The sequence below is a fragment of the Cetorhinus maximus genome, chromosome 10 (assembly GCF_964194155.1).
Source record: "Cetorhinus maximus chromosome 10, sCetMax3.hap1.1, whole genome shotgun sequence".
In the NCBI taxonomy this organism is placed as follows: Eukaryota; Metazoa; Chordata; class Chondrichthyes; order Lamniformes; family Cetorhinidae; genus Cetorhinus; species Cetorhinus maximus.
The window spans coordinates 24,098,739-24,113,911 of NC_135888.1; the positions used below are offsets into that span (position 1 = coordinate 24,098,739).

Genomic DNA, 15,173 nt, shown 5'->3' on the forward strand with positions numbered 1-15,173 from the left:
CTTTTAAAAACACACTCGGAACCACTTGGTTCAGTTTTTAAACTCCTGATCCCAATCTTTTTCATGGCTGCATGTTTTTTAATGTCCAAGCCGTTGGAGAAAGTCTCCACCAGCCAACCAAATTGTCCTGCACAACTGCAATCACTTCACCCTGTTTCAGGATTCAGGCTCATTTTTAATTTTAATTTGTTTCTATGATTTAATCCTTCAGTTTTCTTTTCCAATGCATTAGTTCATTATGCAAGCAGTTCATTTTTTGTGTCATGCAAAATCCTCTAGCTGCTTTAAGAACTTCATTGAGGTTATGTTCGTATTCAACTCAAAACGTTTACGGTTTCCCTCTCCACAGATGCTGCCAGGCTGAGTATTTCAGGTTTCCAGCATCTGCAGTATTTTGCTTTCATTTCAGCTTCAACAGTTCCTCAGGGTAGTGTCTTAGGCCCAACCATTCTCAGTTGCTTTGTCAATGACCTTCCTTCCATCATAAGGTGGGCATATTCGCTGATGCTTGCACAAAGTTCAGCACCATTCTCAACTCTTCAGATACAGAAGCAGTCCGTGTCCAGCTGCACCAAGACATGGACATCATTCAGGCTTGGACTGATTAAGTGGCAAGTAACATTTGCGCCATACAGGTGGTAGGCAATGACCATCTCCAAGAAGAGTGAATCTAACCATCTCCTCTTGATATTCGATGGCATTACCATTGCTGAATCTCCCACTGTCGACATCCTGGGGTTACTATTGATCAGAAACTGAACTGGACCAAACATATAAATACTGTGGCTACATGAGCAGGTCAGAGGCTGGGAATTCTGTGGCGAATAACTCACCTCCTGATTCCCCAAAGCCTGTCCACCATCTACAAGGTAGAAATTAGGAGTGTGATAGAATACTCCACATACCTGGATGAGTGCAGCTCCAACAACATTCAACAGGTTTGACTCCATCCAGGTAGCTTGACTAGCACCCCAAGCACCAGCATCAACATTCATTCCCTCCAACACCATACACACTGCTGCTACTGTGTCAATCTACAAGATGCAGCGCAGCAACTCTAAAAGGCTCCTTCCAAGCCTGTAACCTCCACCACCTAGAAGGACATGAGCAGCAGATAGATGGGAGCAGCAGATAGATGGGAACACCACCACCTGAAAGTTCCCCTTCAAGCCACACACCATCCTGACTTGGAAATATAGCTGCCATTCCTTCACTGTTGCAGGGTCAAAATCCAGAAGTCCCTCCCTAATAGCACTGTGGGTACACCTAGACCACATGAACTGCAGCAGTTCGAAGCAACGACTCACCATCACCTTCTCAAGGGCAATTAAGTTTGGGCAATAAATGGTGGACTAGCCAGCAATGTCCACATCCAGTACAATGAATAAATTTTGAAAAACCTTGTTTTTTTTTCCCGAAACCGATGGATGGGGATAAGGCCCTGCCCTATCCAAGTCATTTTCTAATAATCCACACAAGACCTACTGGTTTGTCATCAGCTTTACCTATTAGGACAGTATTTTCTGGAGGAGCTCTCATGCCCACATGTCCATCCTTGGCCTGCTGCAATGTTCCAGTGAAGCTCAACGCAAACTGGAGGAACAGCACCTCATCTTCCGATTAGGCACTTTACAGCCTTCCGGACTTAATATTGAGTTCAACAACTTCAGATCACAAACTCTCTCTTCCATCCTCACCCCTTTTTTCTAATAATTATTGTATATTTCTTTTCCCACCTATTTCTATTATTATTTTTACAATTTACTTCCATTTTGTTTTATCTCCACCTTTTAGCCTATTGCGATCCCCTTCCCCCTACCCCACCCCCTCTAGGATCATCTGCCACTTGCTCATCCTGCTTTCCACCCTTAATGTCACCATTAGCACATCCTTTAGCTAATATCACCACCATCAACACCCCTTTGACCTTTTGTTTATGACATCTTTGGCAATCTCTTCTTTGCCTCTACCTATCACTGGCCCTCTATCCAGCTTCACCTGTTCAACCCCCCCTTAAACAGCTTATATTTCACCACATTTCTATTTCTCTTTTGTTCTGATGAAGAGTCATATGGACTCAAAAAAAGTTAACTCTGTCTTCCTCTCCACAGATGCTGTCAGACCTGCTGAGTTTTTCCAGTAATTTTTGTTTTTGCTTCAAATTAACTTCCCTTTCTAGAAACATCCAAGCATTGACAGTAGCCATTTTGACTTTTCACTGAATACAGTGAAAGTAAACGTGAAATCTTGTTTGTTTAAACCCTGGGAAGTTGAAGAGGACCGGTTTTACAGCCTCTGGATTCGAATCCCGCAAGAGCCCCAATTTATAATGATTCTGGAGGAGACCGATAACTTTTAAAATGGGATGATTTTCCCAGAGACCGATGGAAACAAGCAAAGGATAAGATTTCACGTTTTAAGACTTTAATTGTAACATGCTAAATTCAATGTAACTAAACATTACTTAAGAGGCAACTAATACACCAAGCTAAAGCATAAACACAAGTTTTGCATTTTACCCAAAACATTATTTTTCACCTTTGAGTTAAAGGAGCCATTTTAAAACATAACTATTTTAAAGTTCCACATTTGTAACAGTAGCAAGCAAAACTTAATAGCTGGTCCCAGAGTAAAGTGGCCTGGAACTTCCTTTGAGGCAGGCTGCCCCTGTACAAGCTGATGCAGTAAGCCCAAGAGAGATACAGTATATAGAGATGCAAATTCATTCTTACCAGAGAAGCACATTCGCCTTCCTCATCACCATACCCTGTCAAAGTAAAGAGACTGCAATCCATTATTACTGCAAGCCAGGAAGAAGAGACAGCAGGAGGAATTTTCTCTTTACTATTAGGCACCAGAGACCAAATTGCACTGAGAGGGGATAGTTCTGATATCCAATAACATTCACCAGCACCTCTCATCACTACAGACCTGGTAAACTCTCATGCCATGCCAATTTACACCCCCAGTTAAATCAGGAAGAGTGGCTGCATTAATAAATAGGCAGAGGCTTACACAGCTGAAACCTCAGGGACGTCATTGCTCAACAGACAATCAAAATGTACATTCAATTTCAGTACATCTGTTTGACATGGCCATGGGTCAGCAAAGCACAGTGTAAATCTGTTGGTATATAGCACTCCACACCTTAATGTTTATCCCCAGAGTTTACTGTGGCTCAGAGAGAAGATTCAACATTCATCTCCTGGTCAGAGACACCCAACAAGGGTTTGGCAATACCAGGTCACAAAATCACAACTCATCACAGCCTTCAGTTCCCCCTCACATTACATGGTCAGTAATTGAACAGGAGGGAGGTCAATGATAGGGTCTAGATCACATTCCCATCTCTTGTCCTCCTCCAACAATGTCCATTCAAAACACTCCCAGGACAGGTGCAGCATGGGGTTAGGTACAGAGTAAAGCTCCCTCTACACTGTCCCCATCAAACACTCCCAGGACAGGTACAGCACGGGGTTAGATACAGAATAAAGCTCCCTCTACACTGTCCCCATCAAACACTCCCAGGGCAGGTACAGCACGGGGTTAGATACAGAGTAAAGCTCCCTCTACACTGTCCCCATCAAACACTCCCAGGACAGGTACAGCACGGGGTTAGATACAGAGTAAAGCTCCCTCTACACTGTCTCCATCAAATACTCAGCTTCACCACACTCCCTCCCTGCCTTGCCACGCCCCAGTCAGGCCTCTGGCTCCTCATAAAAGCAAAATACTGCGGATGCTGGAAATCAGAAACAAAAACAAAAATAGTTGGAAAAACTCAGCAGGTCTGACAGCATCTGCGGAGAGGAACACAGTTAAACGTTTTGAGACCGTATGACTCTTCATCAAAACTAAGGAAATATAGAAATGAGGTAAAATATAAGCTGGTTGAGGGGGGTGGGACAGGTAGAGCTGGATAGAGGGCCAGTGATAGGTGGAGGCAAAGAAGAGATTGCCAAAGATGTCACAGACACAAGGAAAAAGAGGTGTTGCCGTTGGTGATATTAGCTAAGGAATGTGCTTAATGTACTAAGGGTAGAAAGCAGGACGAGCAAGTGACAAATAGCCCTAGTGGGGGTGGGGTGGGGATCGAAATAGGCTAAAAGGTAGATATAAAACAATGGATGGAAATACATTCAAAAATAATGGAAATAGGTGGGAAAAGAAAAACATATATATTTTTTAAATTATAAATTATTGGAAAAGGGGGGATTGGAAGGGGGTAGGGGTGGAGGAGAGAGTTCATGATCTGAAGTTGTTGAACTCAATGTTAAGTCCGGAAGGCTGTAAAGTACCTAGTCGGAAGATGAGGTGCTGTTCCTCCAGTTTGCGGTGAGCTTCAGTGGAACATTGCAGCAAGCCAAGGACGGACATGTGGGCATGAGAGCAGGGTGGAGTGTTGAAATGGCAAGTGACAGGGAGGTCAGGGTCATGCTTGCGGACAGACCGAAGGTGTTCCACAAAGCGGTCACCCAGTCTGCGTTTAGTCTCTCCAATGTAGAGGAGACTGCTTTGGGAGCAGCGAATGCAGTAGACTAAATTGAGGGAGGTGCAAGTGAAGTGTTGTTTCGCTTGAAAGGAGTGTTTGGGCCCTTGGACGGTGAGGAGGGGGGAAGTAAGGGGGCAGGTGTGCACCTTCTGTAGTAGCATGGGAAGGTGCCGTGGGAGGGGGTTGCGGTGTAGGCGTGATGGAGGAGTGGACCAGAGTATCCCGGAGGGAGCGATACCTGCGGAATGCCGCCAGGCGGGGTGAAGGGAAGATGTGTTTGGTGGTGGCATCATGCTGGAGTTGGCAAAAGTGGCAGAGGATGATCCTTTGAATGCGGAGGCTGGTGGGGTGATAAGTGAGGACAAGGGGGACCCTATCATGGTCTGGGAGGGAGAGGAAGGTGTGAGGGGCGGATGCGCAGGAGATGGGCTGGACACGGTTGAGGGCCCTGTCAACCACCGTGCGTGGAAAACCTCGGTTAAGGAAGAAGAAAGACATGTCAGAGGAACTGTTTTTGAAAGTGGCATCATCAGAACAGATGCGACAGAGGCGAAGGAGCTGAGAGAATGGGATGGAGTCCTTACAGGAAGCAGGGTGTGAGGAGCTGTAGTCGAGGTATCTGTGGGAGTCGGTAGGCTTGTAATGAATATTGGTGGACAGTCTATCACCAGAAATTGAGACAGAGAGGTCAAGGAAGTGAAGGGAAGTGTCAGTGATGGACCATGTGAAAATTGGAAGCAAAATTAATACATTTTTCCAGGTCCAGATGAGGGCATGAACCGGCACCGAAGCAGTCATCGATGTACCAGAGAAAGAGTTGCGGGAGGTGGCCTGAGTAGGACTGGAACAAGGAATGTTCCACATACTCCATAAAGAGACAGGCATAACTGGGGCCCACGCAGGTACCCATTACATCTTTTATTTGGAGGAAGTGAGAGAAATTAAAGGAGAAATTTTTCAGTGGGAGAGCAAGTTTAGCCAGACGGAGGAGAGTAGTAGTGGATGGGGATTGTTCAGGCCTCTGTTCGAGGAAGAAGCGGAGAGCCCTCAGACCATCCCGATGGGGGATGGAGGTGTAGAGGGATTGGATGTCCACAGTGAAGAGGAGGTGGTTATGGCCAGGGAACTGGAAATTGTTGATATGATGTAGGGCGTCAGAGGAATCGCAGATGTAGGTGGGAAGAGACTGGACAAGGGGAGAGAGAATGGAGTCATGATAGCAAGAAATGAGTTCCGTGGGGCAGGAACAGGCTGACACGGTCGGTCTGCTGGGGCAGTCCTGTTTGTGGATTTTGGGTAGGAGGTAGAAGCGGGCCGTCTGAGGTTGGGAGACTATGAGGTTGGAAGCTGTGGAGGGAAGATCTCCAGGGGAGATGAGGTCAGTGACAGTCCTGGAAACAATGGCTTGATGTTCAGTGGTGGGGTCATGGTCCAGGGGGAGGTAGGAGGAAGTGTCTGCGAGTTGACGCTCAGCCTCTGCGAGATAGAGGTCAGTGTGCCAGACAACAACTGCACCACCCTTGTCAGCAGGTTTGATGATAAAGGCAGGGTTGGACCTGACTTTATATTTTTCTTTTCCCACCTATTTCCATTATTTTTAAATGTATTTCCATCCATTGTTTTATCTCTACCTTTTAGCCTATTTCGATCCCTTCCCCCACCCCACCCCCACTAGGGCTTTCTACCCTTAACGTCACCATTAGCACATTCCTTAGATAATATCACCACTGTCCTTTTGTCTGAGACATCTTTGGCAATCTCTTCTTTGCCTCCAGCTATCACTGGCCCTCTATTCAGCTTTACCTGTCCCAGCCCCCTTAACCAGCTTATATTTCACCTCATTTCTATTTTTTCTTAGTTCTGATGAAGAGTCATACGGACTCGAAACGTTAACCGTGTTCCTCTCCACAGATGCTGTCAGACCTGCTGAGTTTTTCCAGCTATTTTTGTTTTTGTCTCTAGCTCCTCATTCCCCTCCAGAGGCCGGCAACCTCCTCCCCCCATCAATGATCGCTCTCCCCCTCTTTGACTGCTCTCCACTCTCCCATTCCCTGACGGTCCACACCCCTGCCCCCTCTCCCCTCCCAGCGCCCTCCCCCTCCTCTGCTCAGCGCCCACCTCGTCCTCCGCTCAGCTCCCTCCCTGTCCCTCGCTGAGCGCTCTCCCCAACTTTCCGTCCCTCCCCGCCCGCTCGCCCCCCCTCCCCTCAATGACCGCTCCCACCCTTGCATCACTGACCCTCCTTCCCCATCCTCACTGACCCTCCTTCCCCATCCTCACTGACCGCTCTCACCCCCCTCCCGCTGCACTCACCCCCCCCCCCTTCCAGCCGCCCTCCCCCACCCCGGCCGCGCTCACCCCTCCCCCACCCCCAACCCTCCCCTCCCCCACACCGGCCACCCACCCCCACCCCGGCCGCGCTCACCCCTCCCCCACCCCTCCCCCACCCCCAACCCTCCCCTCCCCCACCCCCAACCCTCCCCTCCCCCACCCCCAACCCTCCCCTCCCCCACCCCCAACCCTCCCCTCCCCCACCCCCAACCCTCCCCTCCCCTCCCCTCCGGCCGCCCTCCCCCACCCTGGCCGCCCTCCCCCACCCTGGCCGCCCTCACCCCTCCCCCACCCCCAACCCTCCCCTCCGGCCGCCCTCCCCCACCCCGGCCGCGCTCACCCCTCCCCCACACCCACACCCAACCCTCCTCTCCCCTCCGGCCGCCATCCCCCACCCCGGCCGCGCTCACCCCTCCCCTCCCCCACCCCGGCCGCCCTCACCCCTCCCCGGCCGCGCTCACCCCTCCCCGGCCGCGCTCACCCCTCCCCCCCCACCTCCCCTCCCCTCCGGCCCCCTCTCACTCCCCCACTGCGCCCCCCCTCTCCCCTCCCCCCTCACTGACCGCTCTCCACGCCGCCCAGCTCGCTCTCGGCCGCCACCCCCAGGCGTTGCTCCAGCTCCAGGATCTCCCGGCGGATCCGCTCCCTCTCCGCCTGAAGCGGATCACTGCAGCCCGGGTCGTCCATCGGCCCAGAGTCCGGGAGCGAGGAAAACCAGCCCGAGCAGTAGCAGCGCGACCACTAACGGGTCCAGAACGCCATTTTGTGGGACTAATGGCTGCACTTCCGGTTCCGGTTCATTGCTAAGCCACGCCCACAGCTCCACCTGTTTCAGTGACTGTAGGGATTGTCTGTGACTGTAGTTGATTGTCGGAGACTGTAGGGGTCGTCAGCGACTGTCGGGATTGTCGGCGAAAGTAGTTGATTGTCGGTAACTGTAGTTGATTTTTGGTGATTGTAGGGATTGCCGGTGACTGTAGGGATGGTCCGTGACTGTAGTTGATTGTTGGCGACTGTAGAGTTTGTCGGTAACTGTAGGGATTGTCGGTGACTGTAGGGATTGTCGGCAACTGTAGGGATTCTCAGCGAATGTAGGGATTGTCAGCGACTGTATGGGTTGTCAGTGACTAGTGCTTCTAAGTGACTGTAGGGATTGTCGGCGACTGTATTTGATTGTCGGAGACTGTAGGGATCATCAGCGACTGTAGGGATTGTCGGGGACTGTAGTTGATTGTCGGCAACTCTAGGGATCATCAGCGACTGTAGGGATTGTCGGCGAAAGTAGTTGATTGTCGGTAACTGTAGTTGATTTTTGGTGATTGTAGGGATTGCCGGTGACTGTAGGGATGGTCCGTGACTGTAGTTGATTGTTGGCGACTGTAGAGTTTGTCGGTAACTGTAGGGATTGTCGGTGACTGTAGGGATTGTCGGCAACTGTAGGGATTGTCGGTGACTGGAGGGATTGTCGGCGACTGTAGGGATTGTCGGCAACTGTAGGGATTCTCAGCGAATGTAGGGATTGTCAGCGACTGTATGGGTTGTCAGTGACTAGTGCTTCTAAGTGACTGTAGGGATTGTCGGCGACTGTATTTGATTGTCGGAGACTGTAGGGATCATCAGCGACTGTAGGGATTGTCGGGGACTGTAGTTGATTTTTGGTGATTGTAGGGATTGCCGGTGACTGTAGGGATTGTCCATGACTGTAGTTGATTGTTGGCGACTGTAGGGTTTGTCGGTCACTGTAGGGATTGTCTGTGACTGTGGTTGATTGTCGGTGATTGTAGGGATTGTCTGCAACTGAAGGGATTGTCTGCGACTGTAGTTGATTGTCGGTGATTGTAGGGATTGTCTGCAACTGTAGGGATTGTCTGCGTCTGTAGTTGATTGTCGGTGACTGTAGGGATTGTTGGCGACTAGGGATTGTCTGCGACTGTAGTTAATTGTCGGTGACTGTAGGGATTGTTGGCGACTGTAGGGATTGTCGGTGACTGTAGGGATTGTCAGCGACTATAGTTGATTGTCGGCGACTGTAGGGTTTGTCGACGACTATAGTTGACTGTTGGCGACTGTAGGGATTGTCGGCAACTGTTAGTTGATTGTCGGCGACTGTAGGGATTTTATGTGTCTAGTTGATTGTCGGCGACTGTAGGGATTGTCAGCGACTTAGGGATGGTCGGCAACTGTGATTGATTGTCAGTGACTGTCGGGATTGTCTGCGACTGTAGTTGATTGTCAGCGACTGTAAGGATTGTCTGTGACTGTAGTTGATTGTCGGTGATTGTAGATTGTCGGCGACTGTAGGGATTGTCCGTGACTGTAGGGATTGTCCATGACTTTAGTTGATTGTCAGTGACTGTAGGGATTGTTGGCAACTATAGTTGCTTGTTGGCAACTGTAGGCATTGTCCGTGACTGTAGTTGATTGTCAGTGTCTGTAGAGATTGTCGGCGACTGTAGTTGATTGTCGGTGACTGTAGGGATTGTCGGTGATTGTAGGGATTGGATTGTCTGTGACTGTAGTTGATTGACGGTGACTGTAGGGATTGTTCGTGACTGTAATTGATTGTCAGTGACTGTAAGGATTGTCTGTGACTGTAGTTGATTGTCAGTGATTGTAGTTGATTGTCGGCGACTGTAAGAATTGTCAGCGACTTAGGGATAGTCGGCAACTGTGATTGATTGTCAGTGACTGTCAAGATTGTCTGCAACTGTGGTTGATTGTTGGTGACTGTAGGGATTGTCTGCGACTGTAGTTGATTGTCTGTGACTGTAGAGATTGTCTGCGAGTGTAGCTGATTGTCGGTGCCAGTAGGGACTGTTGGCGACTAGGGATTGTCTGCGACTGTAGTTAATTGTCGGTGACTGTAGGGATTGTCGGCGACTGTAGTAATTGTCAGCGACTATAGTTGATTGTCGGGAACTGTAGGGATTGTTGACGACTATAGTTGACTGTTGGCGACTGTAGGGATTGTCAGCGACTGTAGGGATTGTTGGCGACTGTAGTTGATTGTTGGCGACTGTAGGGATGGTTGGAGACTGTAGTTGATTGTCGGCGACTGTAGTTGATTGTCGGTGACTGTAGTTGATTGTCGGCGACTGTAGGGATTGTCCGTGATTGTAGTTGATTGTCGGCGACTGTATTTGATTGTCGGCAACTGTAGGGATTGTCGGTGACTGGAAGGATTGTCGGCGACTGTAGGGATTGTCGGCAACTGTAGGGATTCTCGGCGACTGTAGGAATTGTCAGCGACTGTATGGATTGTCAGTGACTAGTGCTTCTAAGTGACTGTAGGGATTGTCGGCGACTGTAGTTGATTGTCGGTGACTGTAGGGATCATCAGCGACTGTAGGGATTGTCGGGGACTGTAGTGCATTGTCGGAGACTGTAGGGGTCGTCGGCGACTGTCGGCGAATGTAGTTGATTGTCGGTAACTGTAGGGATTTTTGGTGATTGTAGGGATTGCCGGCGACTGCAGGGATTGTCAGCGACTGTAGGGATTGTCAGTTACTAGTGCTCCTCAGTGACTGTAGGGGTTGTCAGCAATTGTGGGGATTGTCAGCGACTCTAGGGGTTGTCGGCAACTGTAGAGGTTGTCGGCAATTGTAGTTGATTGTCAGCGACTGTAGGGATCGTCGGCGACTGTAATTGATTGTCGGCGACTGTAGGGGTTGTCAGCGACTGTAGGGGTTGTTGGTGACTCTAATTGATTGTCAGTGACTCTAGTTGATTGTCAGTGACTGTAGCGGTTGTCACTAACTGTAGGGGTTGTCAGTGACTGTAGGGATTGTCAGTGACTGTAGGGATTATCAGTTACTGTAGTTGATTGTCGGTGACTGTAGGGATTGTGGGTGACTGTAGTTGATTGTGGGTGACTGTAGGGATTGTCGGTGAGTGTAGGGATTCTCCGTGACCGTAGGGATTCTCCGTGACTGTCGGGATTGTTGCTGTTGCAGTGACTGTCGGGTTTGTCGGTGTTTCAGTGGCTCTTGGGATTGTTGGTATTTCGTGACAGTAGAGATTGTTTCAGTCACTGTAGGGATTGTAACTGCAGAGATCAACACGGGCAGTTTGAGAATATGAATCCGTTTCTGAATATCTGAAAATAAAAGGCTGGCTTAAGTGAAAGTGGTTAGAAACTGGTGGATTTTTGTAGAAACCAAACTGAGCCTCTATGTAAAGGAAACCTAGCATCTTACCCGCTTTGGGTGCATGTATGACTTAAGACTAAAGGGGGAGGCAATGGCGTAATGGTATTGTCACTGGACTAGTGATCCAGAGGCCCAGGGTAATGCTGGAGGACCCTGGTTCTAATCCCACCACTGCAGACGGTGGAATTTGAATTCAATAAAAATCTGGAATTAACAGTCTGATGATGACCATGAAAACATTGTAAAAACCCATCTGGTTCACTAATATCCTTTAGGGAAGGAAATCTGCTGTCCTTAGCTGGTCTGGCCTACATGTGACTCCAGACCCACAGCAATGTGGTTGACTCTTAAAAGGCCTCTGTAACAAGCGCTACAAAGTCACAAAAAAGGAATGAAACCAGACGGACCACTCAGCATCAACCAAGGCACCGGAAACGGCAATCTCAGCCCTGTCGACCCAGCAAAGTCCTCCTTACTAACACCTGGGGGCTAGTGCCATAATTGGGAGAACTGTCTCACCGACTAGTCTGCTAGGAGGTGACTGGAAGGATTGTCGGCGACTGTAGTTGATTGTCAGCGACTGTAGTTGATTGTCGGCGACTGTAGTTGATTGTCGGCGACTAGGTATCGTCGGCAACTGTAGGGATTGTCGGGAACTGTAGTGGATTGACTGACTAACAGCCTGACATAGTCATCCTCACGGAATCATACCTTACAGATAATGTCCCAGGCACCACCATCACCATCCCTGGGTATGTCCTGTCCCACCAGCAGGACAGGCCCAGCAGAGGTGACGGCACAGTGGTATACAGTCGGAAGGGAGTTACCCTGGGAGCCCTCAACATCGACTCCAGACCCCATGAAGTCTTATGATATCAGGTCAATCATGGGCAAGGAAACCTCCCGCTGATTACCACGTACCACCCTCCCTCAGCAGATGAATCAGTGGTCCTTTATGTTGAACACCACTTGGAGGAAGCATTGAAGGTGGCAAGGGCGCAGAATGTACTCTGGGTGGGGGAACTTCAATGTCCACCACCAGAGTGGCTCAGTAGTACCACTACTGACCGAGCTGGCTGAGTCCTAAATGACAGCTGCTAGACTGGGTCTGCGGCAGGTGGTGAGGGGACCAACAAGAGAGGAAAACATACTTGACCTCATCCTTACCAACTTAACTGCCACAGAAGCATCTGTCCGTGACAGTATAGGTAGAAGTGACCAGTCATTGTGGAGACAAAATCCCGGCTTCACATTTAGGATACCCTCCATGGTGTTTGGCATTACCACCGTGCTAAATGGGATAGATTTTGAACAGAACAAAAACAGAATTACCTGGAAAAACTCAGCAGGTCTGGCAGCATCGGAGGAGAAGAATAAAGTTGACGTTTCGAGTCCTCCCCTTGGGTCATGAGGACTCGAAACGTCAACTTTATTCTTCTCCGCCGATGCTGCCAGACCTGCTGAGTTTTTTCAGGTAATTCTGTTTTTGTTTTGGATTTCCAGCATCCGCAGTTTTTTGTTTTTATCTCTAGATTTTGAACAGATCTAGCGACTCAAGACTGGGCATCCATGAGGTGCTGTGAGCCATCAGCAGCAGCAGAATTGTACTCAAACACAATCTGTAACCTCATGGCCTGGCATATCCCCCGCTCTACCATTACCATCAAGCCAGGGGATCAACCCTGGTTCGATGAAGACTGCAGGAGGGTATGCCAGGAGCAGCACCAGGCATACCTAAAAATGAAGTGTCGCAGGACTACTTGCGTGCCAAACAGCATAAGCAGCAAGTGACAGACAGGGCTAAGCAATCCCACAACCAACGGATCAGATCTAAGCTCTGCAGTCCTGTCACATCCAGTCGTGAATGGTGGTAGACAATTAAACAACTAACTGGAGGAGCAGCTCCACAAATATCCCCATCCTCAATGATGGGGGAGCCCAACACATCAGTGCAAAAGATAAGGCTGAAGCATTTGCTACAATCTTCAGCCAGATGTGCCGAGTGGATGATCCATCTCAGCCTCCTCCGGAGGTCCCCAGCATCACAGATGCCAGTCTTCAGCCGATTCAATTCACTCCACATGATATCAAGAAACGGCTGAAGGCACTGGATGCTGCAAAGGCTCTGGGCCCTGACAATATTCCGGCAATAGTACTGAAGACTTCTGCTCCAGAACTTGCCCCACCCCTAGCCGTGTTTCAGTACAGCTACAACACTGGCATCTACCCAGCTATGTGGGAAATTGCCTAGATATATCCTGTACACAAAAAGCAGGACAAATCCAACCCGGCCAATTACCGCCCCATTAGTCTACTCTCGATCATCACTAAAGTAATGGAAGGGGTCATCGACAGTGCTATCAAGTGGCACTTGCTTAGCAATAACCTGCTCACTGACACCCAGTTTGGGTTCCGCAGGGCCGATCAGCTCCTGACCTCATTACAGCCTTGGTTCAAACATAGACAAAAGAGCTGAGCTCCCGAGGTGAGGTGAGAGTGACTGCCCTTGACATCAAGGCAGTATTTGACAGTGTGGGGCATCAAGGAGCCCTAGCAAAACTGGAGTCAATGGGAATCAGGGGGAAAACTCTCCACTGGTTGGAGTCATACCTAGCACAAAGGCAGGTGGTTGTGGTTGTTGGTGGTCAGTCATCTCAGCTCCAGAACATCACTGCAGGAGTTCTTCAGGGTAGTGTTCTTGGCCCAACCACCTTTAGCTGCTTCATTAATGACCTTTCTTCCATCAGAAGGTCAGAAGTGGGGATGTTCGCTGATGATTGCACAATGTTCAGCACCATTCGTGACTCCTCAGATACAGAAGTAGTCTATGTCCAAATGCAGCAAGACCTGGACAATATCCAGGCTGGGGCTGACAAGTGGCAAGTAACATTCGCACCATACAAGTGCCAGGCAATGACCATCTCCAACAAGAGAGAATCTAACCATCGCTCCTTGACATTCAATGGCATTACCATCACTGGATTCCCCACTATCAATATCCTGGGGATTACCATTGACCAGAAACTGAACTGGACTAGCCATATAAATACTGTGGCTACAAGAGAAGATTAGAGGTTAGGAATGGTACAACGAGAACCCACCTGACTCCCTAAAGCCTGTCCACCATCTACAATGCACAAGTCAGGAGTGTGATGGAAAACTCCCCACTTGCCTGGATGCGTGCAGTTCCCACAACACTCAAGAAGCTTGACACCATCCAGGACAAAGCAGCCCGCTTGATTGGCACCACATCCACAAACATTCACTCCCTCCACCACCGACGCACAGTAGCAGCAGTGTGTACCATCTACAAGATGCACTGCAGGAATTCACCAAGGCTCCTTCGACAGCACCTTCCAAACCCACAACCACTAACATCTAGAAGGGCAAGGGCAGCAGATAGATGGGAACCATGAAGTTCCCCTCCAAGTAACGCACTATTCTGACTTGGAAATATATCGCCATTCCCTTACTGTCGCTGGGTCAAGATCCTGGAACTCCCTAAGAGCACTGTGGGTGTACCCACACCACACGGACTGCAGCAGTTCAAGAAGGCAGCTCACCACCACCTTCTCATGGGCAACTAGGGATGGGCAATAAATGCTGGCCCAGCCAGGGGAGCCTACATCCCATGAATGAATAAAAAAGACTCAGCATCTCATCGGTAATACGGCCCCTCCAATTGAGCGGTGCTCCCTTGGTACTGACTTTCTGACAGTGCAGAGCTCCTTTAGTACTGACCCTCCAAAATGCAGCATGTTGTTAGTATTGATTGTCTGACAGTTCAGCACTCCCTCAGTGCTGAGCCTCCAACAGTGCAGCATTCCCACCGTACTGACCCTTGAACAGTGCAGCACACCCTCAGGACTGATCCTCCAACAGTGCAGCACTCCCTCAGGACTGACCCTCTGACAGCGCTGCACTCCCTCAGTATTGACCCTCCGACAGTGCAGCACTCCGTCAGCACTCACCCTCTGACAGTGCAGCACTCCCTCAGCACTCACCCTCTGACAGTGCAGCACTCCCCCTCTGACAGTGCAGCACTCACCCTCTGACAGTGCAGCACTCCCTCAGTACTGCACTGCTATTATCAGCCTAGACTCTGTGCTCAAATTGGAGACTGAAATGAAGACTGTCAGACTCAGAAGTGAGAGAGCTGCCCACTGAGCCACGGGACAAGGGGTGTTGGACAAAAAGGAAAC

The 15,173-nt window shown here is 49.6% G+C and overlaps 1 protein-coding gene and 1 non-coding gene across 6 annotated transcripts in view; both read right to left on the minus strand.

The window, feature by feature from the left end:
* Positions 1–7,625, minus strand: part of snapc4 (small nuclear RNA activating complex, polypeptide 4) — a 52,064-nt gene extending 44,439 nt beyond the window's left edge. For 3 of the 5 annotated variants that reach the window (XM_078550204.1, XM_078550203.1, XM_078550202.1), the window contains exons 1-2: positions 7,387–7,597; positions 2,733–2,767 (exon numbers count right to left, since the gene is read on the minus strand). In XM_078550204.1, the coding sequence (XP_078406330.1) occupies positions 2,733–2,767; positions 7,387–7,510 (159 nt within the window). In that variant the 5' untranslated portion in view covers positions 7,511–7,597. Of the gene's footprint in view, positions 1–2,732; positions 2,768–7,386 lie in introns of all 5 variants that reach the window. The other 2 variants (XM_078550205.1, XM_078550206.1) reach the window with 2 other exon arrangements.
* LOC144686176 (Z30 small nucleolar RNA) lies at positions 3,175–3,270 on the minus strand. The gene has a single exon (XR_013577873.1). It is a non-coding gene; the product is annotated as a Z30 small nucleolar RNA (small nucleolar RNA).
* Positions 7,626–15,173: the final 7,548 nt, after the last annotated feature.